Source organism: Nematocida ausubeli (genome assembly GCF_000738915.1).
Source record: "Nematocida ausubeli strain ERTm6 chromosome Unknown supercont2.5, whole genome shotgun sequence".
Classification (NCBI taxonomy): Eukaryota; Fungi; Microsporidia; genus Nematocida; species Nematocida ausubeli.
This window is the reverse complement of record NW_026515638.1, coordinates 134,976-150,392: the sequence shown is the minus strand read 5'-3', so window position 1 is coordinate 150,392 and position 15,417 is coordinate 134,976. Positions and strand designations below refer to the sequence as shown.

Genomic DNA, 15,417 nt, shown 5'->3' with positions numbered 1-15,417 from the left:
TGTGAAAGCCTTCTCATGTCTCAAGCCGATAATGTAACAACTAGTCATTATTTTCAATGGAATTTTAGCTGTTGACCAATAAGACAGAAGGGCTCTGTTTATTTGTGCGTCTTGAGTTTAGTGATCTGAGTTTGTTAACACTGCGCGTCACTCTCATATTAGCTGTTATTTTATATGTGCCTATAGACGTAATACAGACTAGCAGCTATTACTAAAAGCTATATAGACGATGATAAATAAATTATATCCAGTTTAGTATGACTAAGTTTAATAATTCAGGAGGAAAGATCAGCTTAACTTATAGAAATCGATTGCTATTTTAGTTGTTCACTATATGTTTGCTATGTATAAAATATTTTAATTCTAGCTGTACTATGTGAAGAAGCTTTACACAAAGCATTTTAGGCTAGAGTTCTTTAGAAATAGTAGAGAAAAAGCTTTTATTGCAATTTATAAAACTCTTCTAGTCAAAGAAGTGTCTAAGTTTGTGCACCTCATGGAGTGGTAGGATCTGGCTTATATTGGCGCATAAGCTCGTCAAACTTGGTAATAGAGTCTTCACTAGTGCATAGAAGTTCCTTTTGCTCTTCTGTAAGGATTCGGAAAATTTTCTCTTTATCATAATATCTGAAATTATCCGAAATATAGTTTAGATTCTGAATGGCATCAAAGTTAGCCTTAACCAACTCTATATTCGGGTTTTTCTGTGAAATAAGATACATGAACCATCTGCAGTGAAGATGGTTTAATATCAAGTCTTTTTTATCGGGATAGCTCTGTGCTATTGCCTCATCAACTGCATTGGCATAGTGCATGTTTTGGTCTTTAAATATATATTTTCCAACATGTTTAATCACTGAATAATCTATTAATTCATAAATTCCTTCCTCACTATATGAACAAAGGTTGTCTATGCAGTATTTAATCCATACAATAAAAGTGGATATATCACATTCTAGCACATATTCAACCAATCTATAGTATTTTATAGCATTCATGTTAGCGTCATATATTTCTTGTGACAGATTTATATTCGGGTAGCTGCGGCTGCTTCCGTTTTTATTAAGAAGGCCTGCGAATATAATTGAGGGAAGCACATCCCATTGAATTTCCCAGTTATCTAGCTCTGTGCTTCCTATTATGTTGGAGGTAAACCGAGCAATGGGATGCTTAGGAGATAGCTCTTGATTCATACTGTACACAATAGAACAGGTAACTAATTCTCTCTTATAATTTAAGTCATTGATCTTTTTTATAAGAAGCAGCCTATTTATGTCTGCGAAGTTTTTTTCAATGGTCTTGCGCACCTGTGCCTTTATAAACTCTTTATTATCCCAGTTGAGTTTTCTTATTTCATAATCAATATATGCAGCAAAAAGGTTTCCAACAAATTCTGTTCCATTTTTACAGCTGTCTGCAATTTCATTCAATTTCTCTATTCGATCGTCCTCGAAGTCCATAACAACAGGCTGCATATTAATAGTACTATGGTCTTCAGATATCCCCAAGACTATCGTGTTCTTGATGCCATCTTGCTTAAATACCATAGTAATCCTTCCATATACATCGTGTCTTCCATTAATACGCCTATTACTTTTAAGCTCAGAAAGCTCTATTTCTACAGTTCCTGTCTTGGATAGGCGTTTAAGTAGCATCTTTGTGTACTCTTGAATATCATCCCATAATATATCATCCCACAGTATATCATCCAATTCTTCTTTTTTCTCCTTTAAACTCTGTTCAAAGCCAAATACTTTGTCTTTTTCTTCTTCAGAAATATTTACTATTTCAGCAATAACCATGAGCATGTTTATGATGCCACAGTCTAGCTCATTTCTTTTCTTGCAGTATGCAATTCTAGGCTCATCTAAGCACGCAACAACTCTGCACCAGCTCTTCTGAAAGTTGGCCTTTGTTGTGTCAAATGGCTGATTTTCTGGGGAGAAGAATTCTTTAAGCTCTTTAGAGACATTCCCCATGTGGTCAGTTTTATACGTAAAGTCAGATGGGTCATAGGCCAGGCAGCAGAAGAGGGAGAGAATCATGCACTCAACGCAGTTGCTGTAGTTTTGCAAACGGTTAGTAGAAAACTCTTTTGTTGTCGGGTCGCGCCATGGGACAGATGTGTATGAAGGAAGCTGCGTGCTGTCTGCAAATGGAAATACCTGATATCTATTTAAAATCTCTTGAGTACTCTTCATTAATGACATGCAGTCTATGTTTGCTGCAGTTCCAGCAGGCTTAAACAGTCTGTCGTATACAGAGTCATCCTTGCTGGGCGCTTCTTTCTTTGGTGCATACTTCTTTGTCATAGTGTGCACTGCCTGTATAAACTCAATTGCACGCTCTGCGCTGTCTATGAACCCGAATATGTACGACTGGATCAGAAACTTGGAGCTGTCTAAGAACTTTCCAGACATAACTTCCTCTTTCGTACATTTGTCTTCCATCATGCTAAGCACTTCATGTTTGCTTGCATTCTTCTGGAAGAAGCTGACCATTTGCCTAACTTTCTTCTGTTGGAATGTTTGTACTTTGTCTTCCACATGGTTTAGCCATGGGATTTCCATAGGGACTGTGAAGTATATTTCGTTTTTTTTGTTTGTTTCATATACCTTTAGTACACTGTTGGTGACTTCAATAGGAATGTCCACTCCCTCAGAGAAAAGAAGTAGCATGGCCAGAATCTGCAAAGAGTGCTTTTCTGTTGTCTCTGCTCGAAGGAACTGAACAAAGGACTGGTTTCCTCGTGTCTCAATTGTTATGTCACCAGTTGGAGATGGAAACAGCTCAATAAGATGATTGTGATACTTTTCGGTATATGTATCCGTTTTATTATTTGACTGTGCTGTATACGCTTTGTCTTTTTGTTCATTTCGAGTGTATGTATAATCTTCATTCTCCTCATCTATATCTTCCTCTAAACTGTACTCTGTCTTAATTTGCGGAGCAAAGAACCTTTTGTTGTACATACAGTCCATCTTCTGGTAGATGTATCCGCGGAGGAGATTCAGAGGGCCATCTGGATTTATCGCCATTTGTGAAGAATCCGTTTCAATTTCAAACTGCAGAGTGGCCTCCACCTCGTCCAATGTCATGTCTGCTCTGTGCGTTCTCATCAGTAGAACACTGATTAAGGCAACTGCCTTGATCCAAATAACGGAAGAACGTGTTTTCATTAAATAAAATAAATCATTTTTAATATATAGTAACGGATAAACTCTGGGGCTTTATATGCTATTTCTATTGGTTTTCAGATTATATACGTTGATCAATAGTTTTCACTCAATATCACTCAACGAAACATGCATATGCGTATGTTTTCCCCATTAGCTGGTCCAGAAATAAATGATATTCTAACCAGTAGATGGCTTTTCATCTAGGGAGAAGTAGCATATCCAGGAAATAGCACCTATTTCTGTGCAAGGAACTTTTATTATTGTAATAAAAATATTTTAAGCTGGCTCTCCTGTTTAGTTGTTTAGGGCTGGCCTTGAATCATCTGCTATTTTATATTTGGATTTATATTCGAGCTTCTATGCAAGTTTGGTGTAATAATATAAGCGGAACTGCAGCTGTCAGTTAAATGTATGTGGATGGGTTCTTAGTTTAGTTTCTGGTATATAGCAGAGGTTGGCAGCCAACATTAACTTGATGCTATAATTCTAGAATTGGGTGTGTTTTTAATGGAGTTTCCGAGCACTGTAAGTGTGCTATTCTGCAAGCACCTTTACACTCAGCCTATGTGTATAGTATATTGCACACTAATAAGGTGTCTCTATGCATTTCTATGGTGCACAATACACCCCAGTGTGTTCTGAGTAAGAGAGAGTGTGTATAGCTGTCAATAAATGCTTGTTTTGTTCTCTATTTGCCTGTAATGTGCTATTCTCTCTGTTACTCTCTTTCTTCTATCTTTGTGTCTGAGCAGTGATGGTTCTCTGGAATGTGCAACTTTTCTTCTTTTCCCTGCCTCTACTGCTTTATTTCTCTTTTTATATCTATGCAAAATAAATTGCTTCACTAGAAGGAATATACACTTTATTTTCCAATATGTAAGAGAATAAAAATATAAGAAGACATTAGAAAGAGGTAAATAGTTAGAATGGACAAGCAAAAACAAAAAAACATATATGGCAAGTAGAAGCTATATTTCCTATTAAATATTAAACCTGGCTACATCTATTTTTTATTAAGAATAATATCTTGTTAACTGGAGAACTTTTATTTACCACTTGAGAATATATTTGACTTCTTTTATCCGAAATTTATCTTGAATTTTACGCTTCTTGCAGAACTGTATTAATCTAGACTCGTTTTCTGATTTGGATTGCAAATAATCTCTCTGTTGTAATCATTTTATTTTGTTGCCCCCTGCAATAGAAAGAAATTTCTGAAAAAGTATTAATTTTACTTCACACAGATAGTGGATTTTTGTAAACAAGCAAAGTCACTTGCCCTTATGTGTTATCTCACACACAAACCTGGAGGATAATAACCAGAATGTATATATATTTCTGATACAGGAACATGGCTGCACATACTTAAAACGAAGAATCGAAAACTCAAATCATAAATATTCTATTTATAGATAAAGAATAATTAAAAATGAAGAAAACCATGCATATTATTCTTAAGATTTTTACTGTATGCGCACTGTGCTTATATAATGTTCTCGTGGCTACTCAGCAGCCCAAGCAATACGATTTTGATTTGAGTAATGAATCATACATTTTCAATGGATGCCATAGTTATCCAACAGCAAACTCTATAGATGCACCACACTGCACCAAAGAAATGCTAAAAAAATCTACCCTGCCGGAGAGCACGTTGATAGTGGTAAGAAGCGATGAAAACCCTGTGAGAAGCACTAATTCTACTCTTAAAGATTCTATGGATTTAAGTACTTCTGAGGAAATATCCATATTTATAAATCCTTCTACCAGTAATGAAAAAACTTCAGTGCAAGCTGAAGAAAATAATATAGCTCGAAGAAGTTCTAGGAATAGAGTAAAAACACCTAAATATGATGAATATGAATACGATGATGAGGAAGTAAATAGAGTTCTTAAAAGACTAAAATATACATCAGACCGATCTCGAGAAATCACTCCTGATTCAGATGGAAGCACTGCACACATGCCTTTTTTGCCACAGATAATAGATTATGGATCTACCTATAGTAGTAGTGTAAAAGAACAGTCTACCAGCAGCCAAAATATTCAGAACAATTCAACTTTTGTTAAAAAAATGAATGAATGTGCTAAAATAACCAGAAACAATGTATACCGCACAGAGATTATTTCTATAAAAAGTGCTACATTAGAGACAAATATAGCACAAAACAATGAAGATGTAAGTGTAAACACATCCCCGCTAGATATAATTCGAAGAGACATTGCTAAAGCCTATTTAAAAAGCAATAGTATATGGAGTGTTATATCCAGCTTTAATTGGAGTAATGTATACACTGTTATAGATGAATTTTACAATGCAATAGTCAACAGCAATGAAATACCAGAGAATTGTAAAAATAATTTTAAAAAGCTCTACTATGTAGAATTCTTTGTAGAACTAAGGAAGTACCTAGAGAAAAATGAGCCAGCAACTTATGAATCGCTTTGCCAAGACAAAAATATAGATGAACGCACTAAGAAAACACTTGGTGATGTCTGTATTTCAAAAGACTTTTCTACAGACATTTACTTGAATTGCTTAAGTATATTAAACACAAATACTCCAGAATATGTTGAGAATAGAATGCTTAAGTGGGAAGACGAAGAACTAACTGAAGCGCTACACATAATTATAGGAATACCAGAAGTATATGAAGATTTAACTCGACTCTCTCCCAAAGACATAGATGATCTTCAAGAAAAATATGACTCTGGCAACAAAAATGTGAAAGATACACTTTTCTGCATTATAAAATACTTAATAGGAAAAGTGGCAAATAATCGATCGCTTATGAGCAAACAATTTGACTATATAAAGAATCATGTTATCAAAGGCAATACAGAGTACACCGGCACCATAAATATATTCAATATGGTGTATAGTAAATTGAAAATCTTCTATGAAATAGCCTCATCTATTTATACGGAATCTTTGACGAAGAGGAAAAATTCGCATAACAAATCCAATGCAACAAAAGATAGTTTAAAAGCAAGCAAGTATATGCTGAAGGGCAAAAGTATCTTTGATCTCCAGAAATACAAGAGGTGCAATGCCAATATTTACAAGTGCCCTTTACAGAAAACTATTCCATATAAGTCTTTGCCTTTTAATTTAAAGCAACGCTCAGCAGAATATACTGATAATATAGCCAACCAAATGGGGTTTGAAGTGCAGTATGCCAATCACTACCATGTGCAGTTTGTGGATAACACTCGGCATACGGTAAAGATGATTCATCTTCCTTACTATGTTGAAAAAGATGAATTTGGAACGTTAAATAATTACTGCTTCCATACAGTAGCAGATATAATAGATCATATTAAAAACATCTACTCCATTGAAACTTCAGAAGATAACCCAAGCAAAAACAATGTGCATGCATTTAAATACCATAGAGAAACTAAGGCTTGGGCATTGGCAAAAAAATCTCCCTTTAGTAATAAAGATGACATGTCGAAAACAGTTAATGATCTGTTCTGGCTTGGCTATGACGTAGTATTCTATCATATTGAAGAGGATATTAGTGCCACAAAGCTGTTTTGCATAGAAATTGACACAATGGCATCTGCAGAAAATAGTAGCAAGTCACGAATCCCAATTTTCTTCACAAAGTTTATGCTGACTGCTATAGAAATAACACCGTATTTAAAAAGATCCAAAAAAGATATATGTAGGCCACTAGACAAAAACAAGGCTATAAATGCAATCCGTTATGAGTATATGGATAAATTAGATCAAGAATCTAAATACCCCTCACGAGAGAACTATTATAGTGACTTCTATCTGCATTCAGCATTTGATTGTTATAAAGATCCTTATTGCTACAATATGAATGTGAGGCAAGAAAACAATAATTCTGATATGTGTGATATTAGCTGGAATGTATTTTCAGACCATGCGTATAATCAATACATGACAATGAACTTTACATCAGCACCAAACAATGACTACCAGCCAAATAAGGAGTCTCAAGAAAAAGCAATAGAGGATCTATTAGAGCTGCTCCAGTCTTCTAAGTCAGCTAATGATGCAATGCATTGTGGAATAAGTGTTTTTGGAAGTTTCCAGGTCAGAAAGCATTTATTCTCTGCAGTTATGTCTAATAACCTGCGCAATATTTTCATGACTGAAAAGTCAGACGGCATGAAAAAAAATGCATCACTTAATTACTATATTGAGCATAGGTCTAAGATAGCAAAAATCTCAGAATACAGTAATCCATTCTGCCTATTAATGTTTAAAACCGTCAAACCTGCAATGTCCCAGCTGGGGCTGCATTATGAAATTATGAAAAAACCTTTCTCAGCATATTGCAAGTCCCAAATCTAGTACGCATAAGTATAACTTCTTATGCAGGTCTTCTAAAACACTTCTCCATGCCTTTAGGTGACAAATAGGTGTGTTCTCTTTTAAAGAAAACTAACCATATACTTTATTCCAATCCTACATGGGGCCCTTAAAAGGTGGAATAAGAAAATGAATAAATCTAGCATTTACAGTTTACTTTTATAAGCACTCGTTATACAGCGTCTTTGCAAAAGAATATTTATATGGTAAAATTAAAATACTTCTGGAGAATATTACTGTAGTCGTAAGAAACAGAATTTCTATTGCTTTGTTATATTCTATGGCAATATGCAGTAATCATAAATACTAAATCTGGCCTTTATTAATCATTCACTTTGCTTCTTCCTAAGGCCCTACTCCTTTGTTTCAATGACCATTCTCTGAATCTCTCCTTTTACACCTGCTCTCTCCATAATTCTCTCTTCAATTGTGCCTGCGGTAATCAGTCTGTATACTGTAACCTGCTTTGTCTGCCCAAGTCTGTGTGCTCTGTCCATGGCCTGCTGGTCAGCTGTTGGGTTCCAGTCGCTATCGTAGAAAATAACTGTGTCAGCAGCTGTGAGGTTAATTCCCAGCCCTCCTGCTCTGGTGCTCAGAAGGAAGATAAATCTTTCCTCATTTGTCTGCCAGTCTCGCACAAGCTCCTTTCTGTTAGAAATTCGGCTGCTTCCATCAAGGCGCAGGTATGAGTAGTTTCTTACTGTGAGGTACTCCTCAATCAGATCAATCATTCTAGTCATCTGGAAGTACATCAAAACACGATGCCCCTCTGCCTTCAGCTTCAGAAGAAGACTATCCAGGACCACTAGCTTTCCACTATCACGGACAAATCTCTCCATGGATGGTATTCGAATATCTGGGGCTAGGACCGACATGCGCATTTCCGCTGGGGCAGTCTCTGCTGGGATGTGTGCAGTAGAGAAAACTATCTTGTTTGGGGGAAGGCATTTAGGAATTACCAGGCCGCGGAATGCATTAAGTCTTTTCTCTTCATCAGAGCATGAAATCTGATACATTCTTGGGTTTACACTGCCATAAATAATACCTTGGCTGTTGCTACAGATAGAACTCTCAGTGCAAGGAGCTGCAGCATGCTTAGAGCCATCAGCTTCTTCTACTGAAACAGACGCACTGTCTCTACCTTGCATATTTGCTTCCTCTGGCGTGCTCTCTATCCCTTCCCTTGTCTCCTTTTGTATGCACCATCTTTCTGTCTTTTGCTTTTTGGCGGGGTCTTCTTCCAGAAGGAGCTGTCTGGCAGGCCTCTTTCTTCCATAGGCCTCTGTTATCAGTAGACCTGGTATATGGCTGGTTACTGCAGGCATGCTCCATCCCGAGGAAACCTCTCTTTTTTCAAAGAGATCTGGGTGGTTGCACACCTTTCTAAACTGCATGACAAGATTCATAAGGCCCTCCATGCCTTCAATGTCTTCTGGAAGCGTGCGTTCTAGGAAGGATGCCATGGGTGCTCTGGCCCTGATCCCTTCATAAAGCCTTCTCTGTCTTGGCGTCAGGCCGCAGACAAGATTGATCTCTACCTTTTGCCCGAGTTCATCTGCCACGTCCTTCTTTTCTCTACGCAGCATGAACGGCTGAAGAACCATTCTCAGCCTGGCTGCCTCTGTCACGCTGTCTCCGTCCTCAATCTTAAACCACTCTGAAAACTCTCCATGCGAATCGAATAAGGTGGGCATGATAAAGTGCAAGAGAGCCCACAGCTCCTGCAGCGTATTCTGAATCGGTGTTCCTGTCAGAAGAAGACGACTTCTTGCTTTGAATGAAAGAAGTGTCTTCCATCTTGTGCTGCTGCTGCTCTTAATTGCCTGCGCTTCATCAAGCACCATATACTGCCACTTTATCTTTGAAAAGTACTTTTCATCACTAACTGCCAACTGATACGATGTAATTACAACATGAAAAGGCGCGTCCTCTCTTTGCAGCTTTCTCTGCTGCCAGGTCTTTCTGAGGCCTTTTCTCTCAGCCACTGCCCCCCAGTATGAGATCACCTTTAAAGCAGGCGCAAATTTACTGAACTCCTGTGCCCAGTTGTGCAGTGTTGATGCAGGCGTGATCACCAAAAAAGGGCCCCATATGTTCTCATTCTCAGCAAGATGCGCAAGGAAGGAGATTGCCTGGACAGTTTTCCCCAAACCCATTTCATCAGCAAGCATTCCATTGATTCCCTGGTCATACAGACTGACAAGCCACTCCAGGCCTCTTTTTTGGTAGTCCTTCAGGGTGCATGTGAGCATGCGCGGAATGCGAATTGACTCTGCCAAGGGAAGTGTTGAGTTATTGTAAACTGGCACCCTTTTCGGGGTACTTGGGCCCTCAGGAACCTTTGAGGAGTCAAATTCCTGGACTGCCAGCCTGTGCTTCTCAGCTGCCATTCTTGCCATCTTTGACTCTTCATTTGGAAGGTCACTTTTCTCCCGCCCTAGAATGAAGTGAGAGAAGAGTTCTGTCTGTGTGATAAGGAAGTTAAGTTTTTTCTCCTGCCTAAGCTCTTCCTTCTTCTCTTCCTCCTTCTTCCTTCTCTCATAGTCCTCCTTCTCCTCTTTCTTTTTTCTGTCACGCGTAGACCTTTCTGTGCGCTTGAAAAATGCCTGCAGCTCTTTTGTTATTCTCTTGCCTTTCAGGAAGGGGTTTGTCTTTGCTGTTTTTGTCAGTGCTCTCTTGAGCTCTCTTTGGCAAACTGTGCTTATTTTCTTGTGCTGCGCCTGCTTAGTTGCTATATTCTGGACAAGTATCTTGTGCGCCTTTGGAACAGATCTCTTGCATATTTCTTCATATATCTTTCTGGTCTCCTCTTCAGTTGACACATGGCGCTTTGTCATGTGCTCTGTCTTTAGGTCTTCTAGATCCTTTTCTGGACAGTTGTAGACAATGTAGTTATCCATCGATGGGAGAGGCAGGACAGATGGATCCAGGCCAAGCGTCCTAAGTGTGCTTCTAGAGATATCATATCCTCGTTTAACCTTTCTTTCAATCATGCATATTCTGCGGATCCGAAGGTCTCTAGCTAGATCTATCTGGTACTGCAGTATATTATCTGTTATGTCCTGCTCATGCGCTACCATGCTAAACAAAAATTAAAATTACACTTATCCCCGTGGCAGAAATTCCAAGAAAAAGTGCGCAAAAACAAAAGAAAAATTGCTTGAGTAAAGCACTGCACGCGCACACTTACACAGTATAGGATTAAAGTAGTGCATCCTGAATAATACCATTCAGGATATAGTCAAAGCATGGGATTTTATGCACGATAAAATTAGTTGAATCTTTGCTTTTTATTACTTAAGTGCATTATAAGTTGGTACTGCTGTCTGCCTCATAATAATTATATTCGCTTCTTAGCCACTTATACTTCTTTTTTAACTTGCGCAGCCTGTGGAGTAGCACTTCTTTATTAGTTAGCTGCGCTTGGAGATGATTTATTTCTTTCTTTGTCTCTGCTTCTTCTTTGAGCATGTTCGACTCTTTCACAGAGAGACCCTGCAGCTGGTTTTTCAGTTCTTGCAGTGTATTTTCTACTGCAAATATCTCTTTTCGGGTTATGGCAATCGACTGCTCTGTTGTTATCTTGCTATTTGTTATGTCGTCCAGGGCTTGTTTCTTTGTCTCCAGATCTTCCTGTGTATGGGTGTACATGGCTTGTTCTTTTTTTGTTTTTTCTATGTCCTGCAGCAGTTCTTCTATTCTTCTGTCTACAGATGCGTGCGCATAATTTCTTCTGTCTACAGGAGCAATCTTTATGGAAGTATCTCTCTCTATGGAGTATATCCTGTTATGCGGCATATTCAATTTGTTCATGGAATCGGGCGGATATGCAATATATCGGCTATGCTGGTGTCTTTCGTACGGTATATTCTGTGGGTTCAATGCGGTTTTCATTCGTATTTTCCTTGAGATGTGGTCTACCTTATTGTTTGTGCTGTCTATTGTTATATCGCCATGCCTCTCTGGGGCTTCAATATCGTCAAGCAAGACAACCTGCGAGATAAGGCAGGGAATCCACAGGATAACCATGCTTTTCCACTTATTTACCATTACCCTTCTGCTTCTTTCTTCTAATATTTGTTTCAGAGGTGAAACAGATCAAGACAATTTTTATTGGCATGTGCTATCCAGGGAGAGCTCTAGAGTATATTTTATAATCACAAGCAGAATGTGCACAGGCGTTAGAAGAGGCCACTTTGTTGAGAGGAAGGCCAGCATGGTATTTTTGGAGGAGTTGCACAGAAGAAAGTCACTCAGTCTTTTTTCTCCTCCTGGGCGAATAATGATGTCAAATTCTGGGGTGTGCCCATCAGTGCCTTCATTCACGTATTCATCAAGTGAGGAGTATGACATAAATATAAAACAGCTTTTTTTGTCTGTTCCTGTTCTGTTGAGTTTCTGCACATGCGGCTGAATGTGCTTCGGCATGGAGTCAAGATCTCCTACAATTGATACTTTTCCAAGCAGATTCTTGTGCTTGTTTCGGTCATCAAGATCCTTAAATGCATTTTCCAAGATCTCCATGATATCTGAAATCTCTTCCTTCGATCTGTTGTAGTTCTTTTTCCCAAAGGCAAAGAAGCCTGCAGCCTTGCACTTAATTATATCCATGTATTCAAGCACTGCATGCATGTGGGAATATCCAAGGATATGTCCTTGTTTTCTGCTGATTCCTGCGTATCTGGCATATCTTCTGTTCCCGTCCATGATTATTGCAATTGACAGGCCCTTAGGCACAACCAGTCTACTGACTTTCTTAATTAAATAGTTCACAGTAGGTGAAAAAAAGAAGACAAACGGAATGTAAACACAGACCATCTCATAAAGCCTGTTTAAAACACAGCTTGCAAGAAGATCATCTATTCGGTTGATGGCAAAAACTGTAAAGTGTCTTCTATAAGTACTAGACAGCTTCATAAAAAAATAAGCAAAATAGTTTAAATGGGAATAATTGGATGCATGGAGTGCGGGTCTGTTCACAGGAATACACAGCAGTACGCACATCACATAAAACTCACAAAGCATGAGAAGGTAGACCAGATGATGTGGTATGTTGCAAGAATAGGAAAGAATGAGGGCGTGTTTGTGCAGGCTGCCATTCAGGAGATTGGGTGGATTCCTTTTTACACTGTGCAGGAGAATGAGACAGAAACAGTCTTGCATATATGCACAGCAGAGACAGAAAATATTTCACTGCTGCTGGATAGAAGGGAAATTTGTGAAGAAAGAACCTTTGACTATTTTGATGCAGAACTATCCATATATACAGTTCATCTGCAGTTTAGAGCACACTGCAGGACAAAGAGAAAGTAGATAATAAATCAAGAGTATGTAGTTTCTAAAGATAAAGTGCACCCAGTAGAAGATATGGTCTTTATCTTGAGTCTTTTATATAATTGCATATTTTGCAGTTGCACTGATAAAAGTATAAAGGTGTCCGTTTTATGAAAATTTATGAAGGCTTTTTTAATTTCAGATGGCATAAAAAGAGAAAAATCCATGTATAAAAGGAAGTTAAAATAAACCAACAGAACACACATGCATGAAAGTATGAAGGAAAGTATCCCAGAATACTCTACTTCACAAGAATATGGGTTATATATTCGGGTTATATAGCTAGGACAAAAATTTAAAAGAAAACAAATGGAGCAAGCAAAAGAAAGAGATGGATTCAGTGGGCAACCGGACCTTCCAGATATAACAAAGGAGTATATCGCAAGGATACTTGACCCAAAGCAGAGACAAAGAGAAATAGAAACAAACAAGGCAGAAGTTGAAGATAAAACAAAGCTTCTGGAGGTCTGTCTTCAGAAGGAAGGGATAGAAATTCTGAAGGACCTGGACAGACTACCACAAGTCATACAAGGAATGAAAATATTCAACCAACAAATAGACAATGCAGAAGAACAGATAATGGAGACAAGTATTCGGCAGAATGAAACACAAAAGGCTCTTCAGGAAATTAAAAGAGTCCGAGAAAGAGTAAAAGAGTCTATTGCAGGAACCAGAAAAATAAAAGAACTAATTGAAACCAGCAAGGCACTGGAAAGGGTTTCGAACAAGGCCCTTGTAAAGGTAGATGCTTTAGTGAGCAATCGAAAGGGAATCTCAGAAGAAGATGCACGAATTGTTTTCCTGTGGCTACTAGCGCATAAGAAGCTAATAATTGCATCAAGGCAGTTTCCAGACTATTCGTTCTATGAAGACCTTCGCTCGCAAATTATAAGCTCGGAAAAAAAGCTTGTGATGATGAGCAATCTGCTGGTTCAGTGGTGGGCGTGCGAAATAACTGGGGGAATCATGGAAATCGCAGAGAAGAAAGAGATCTCGAAAGAAGACACTACAGACGAAACAGAGTATGCAAATGCCCAGAAGGCTAGACAATTTGCGCTTTCAAACAGAGAATTTGTGAGAGTTAGTAAATATGTATATGCAGAGCTTGGGAAACTTGATGAGTTTACAGATTATGTAAACAATGCAAGAAGAAGAGAGCTACTAAAGCTGTGCAAGATACCCATAGACAGATATACGACAAAGAAACGACTGGCCATTTTCTTGACTATTTTTACAGAATATCTCAAGATAGACACAGAAATAAAGTCGTATCTATCACAGCAAATAGATCCTGCAATTGAAGAGTACGATGTGGAGATGGGAAAAAAGATTGAATCGATTATTGCATCAATTCCAGAAGATGATCTCGACCATGCATACATTTTCAAGAAAATCAAGTTGTTTTTTGTCGCCATGCAGTCGCAGCACGAGGCGCACTTCAAGAGTCTTTCCGAAATGCTCATACAGTCCGTGTACAAGTGCATAAACCAGGACTCAGACCAGACAAGCACAAGAATATGCAGCATTATTGCAGAGGACAAAACACCAGAAGAGATTCTTTTTGCAGTAGCTTCAGAGATCAGAAGGTTCTTCCGAGATGCAAAGCAAATGGTGCACGACATAGAGCAAGTGGAAAATGAGCTGGATGACATTATTTTGAAATTTACAAATGGCCTGGTTAAGTGCACAGGACCAGTTATTCAGTCAGCTGCAGAGCAAAGTGCCCTAATTATTTCAGGGTTTGCCAAGGACCTACTGGAGAGTATTCGGGAGGAGCTAATCAAGCACAAGTGCAGCCTGACAGACGAAATTCTCCAAACAAAGCTCCCAGAGATCAGAAGAATAATAGAGCACGAGGCAGAAATACTCAAAAAAACAGAAGCACAGCTGGAGATGCACATGTCCAGTATAAAAGAAGAAATAAGCAAAAACATAAAGACAATGACCCCAGAGACAAAAGTCTCCTTATATTCAGACAAGGTGGCAAGTGTTCTAGAGCAGTACAAAGGTAAAGTCTGCATAGAAACCCTGCAGAAGCATCTGGATAGCATTCTAGGCTGCACAATAGAATATATCGGGTGCATAAAGATATATCGACAGATGGACGCACTTGAAAATGACTTCGCACTGCTCTACAAGTCAGTCCAGTATTTGAATCTAGAGACTGCAAGTACAAAGAGAATTCTAAAAATGTTTACAGAAATAGACTGCCTAAGGAAAGAGGAAAAGAAAAGAACAGATGACCCAATTACCACAGAACTAACTACAATCCTAGAGAAATACGCTAGTAAAAAGTAGACATGCAGTATGTTAAATAAAAATCAAGAAAATACATAAATACTCCATTATAAACAAGTTCTTACTTGCAGACTATTCAGACTACTACGCCATGGTACTCCATTATAAAATATAACTGACGTGCCCAAAGGGGGGGGTAACAAGTTAGTCTAGAGATAATAGTATTTTAGACTCTAATAGGAGTAGTTGTCAAGTGAGTTTTATTCTTGTAGTTCTGCGGTTGGTGACTTTGACCTGTTGCATACTTGATGAGTGTACTTC

General features: G+C 38.3%; 7 protein-coding genes across 7 annotated transcripts; 3 read left to right on the top strand and 4 right to left on the bottom strand.

Annotated features, from left to right (window-relative positions):
• Nucleotides 1-494: 494 nt before the first annotated feature.
• Nucleotides 495-3,179, bottom strand: NESG_02050 (uncharacterized protein; the record flags this gene model as incomplete). Its single annotated transcript, XM_053049663.1, has 1 exon — nucleotides 495-3,179. One exon carries the CDS (start codon nucleotides 3,177-3,179, stop codon nucleotides 495-497), a length of 2,685 nt encoding a protein of 894 aa, XP_052903834.1.
• Nucleotides 3,180-4,608: 1,429 nt separating this feature from the next.
• On the top strand, nucleotides 4,609-7,506 carry NESG_02049 (uncharacterized protein; the record flags this gene model as incomplete). Its single annotated transcript, XM_053049662.1, has 1 exon — nucleotides 4,609-7,506. One exon carries the CDS (start codon nucleotides 4,609-4,611, stop codon nucleotides 7,504-7,506), a length of 2,898 nt encoding a protein of 965 aa, XP_052903833.1.
• A 371-nt stretch (nucleotides 7,507-7,877) lies between these two features.
• On the bottom strand, nucleotides 7,878-10,604 carry NESG_02048 (uncharacterized protein; the record flags this gene model as incomplete). Its single annotated transcript, XM_053049661.1, has 1 exon — nucleotides 7,878-10,604. One exon carries the CDS (start codon nucleotides 10,602-10,604, stop codon nucleotides 7,878-7,880), a length of 2,727 nt encoding a protein of 908 aa, XP_052903832.1.
• A 226-nt stretch (nucleotides 10,605-10,830) lies between these two features.
• Nucleotides 10,831-11,574, bottom strand: NESG_02047 (uncharacterized protein; the record flags this gene model as incomplete). Its single annotated transcript, XM_053049660.1, has 1 exon — nucleotides 10,831-11,574. One exon carries the CDS (start codon nucleotides 11,572-11,574, stop codon nucleotides 10,831-10,833), a length of 744 nt encoding a protein of 247 aa, XP_052903831.1.
• Nucleotides 11,575-11,634: 60 nt separating this feature from the next.
• NESG_02046 (uncharacterized protein) lies at nucleotides 11,635-12,441 on the bottom strand (the record flags this gene model as incomplete). Its single annotated transcript, XM_053049659.1, has 1 exon — nucleotides 11,635-12,441. One exon carries the CDS (start codon nucleotides 12,439-12,441, stop codon nucleotides 11,635-11,637), a length of 807 nt encoding a protein of 268 aa, XP_052903830.1.
• A 24-nt stretch (nucleotides 12,442-12,465) lies between these two features.
• On the top strand, nucleotides 12,466-12,837 carry NESG_02045 (uncharacterized protein; the record flags this gene model as incomplete). The annotated part of the gene is made up of 1 exon (XM_053049658.1): nucleotides 12,466-12,837. The coding sequence occupies one exon, from the start codon at nucleotides 12,466-12,468 to the stop codon at nucleotides 12,835-12,837; it is 372 nt and encodes a 123-aa protein (XP_052903829.1).
• Nucleotides 12,838-13,167: 330 nt separating this feature from the next.
• On the top strand, nucleotides 13,168-15,156 carry NESG_02044 (uncharacterized protein; the record flags this gene model as incomplete). Its single annotated transcript, XM_053049657.1, has 1 exon — nucleotides 13,168-15,156. The coding sequence occupies one exon, from the start codon at nucleotides 13,168-13,170 to the stop codon at nucleotides 15,154-15,156; it is 1,989 nt and encodes a 662-aa protein (XP_052903828.1).
• Between the last annotated feature and the right edge of the window lie 261 nt (nucleotides 15,157-15,417).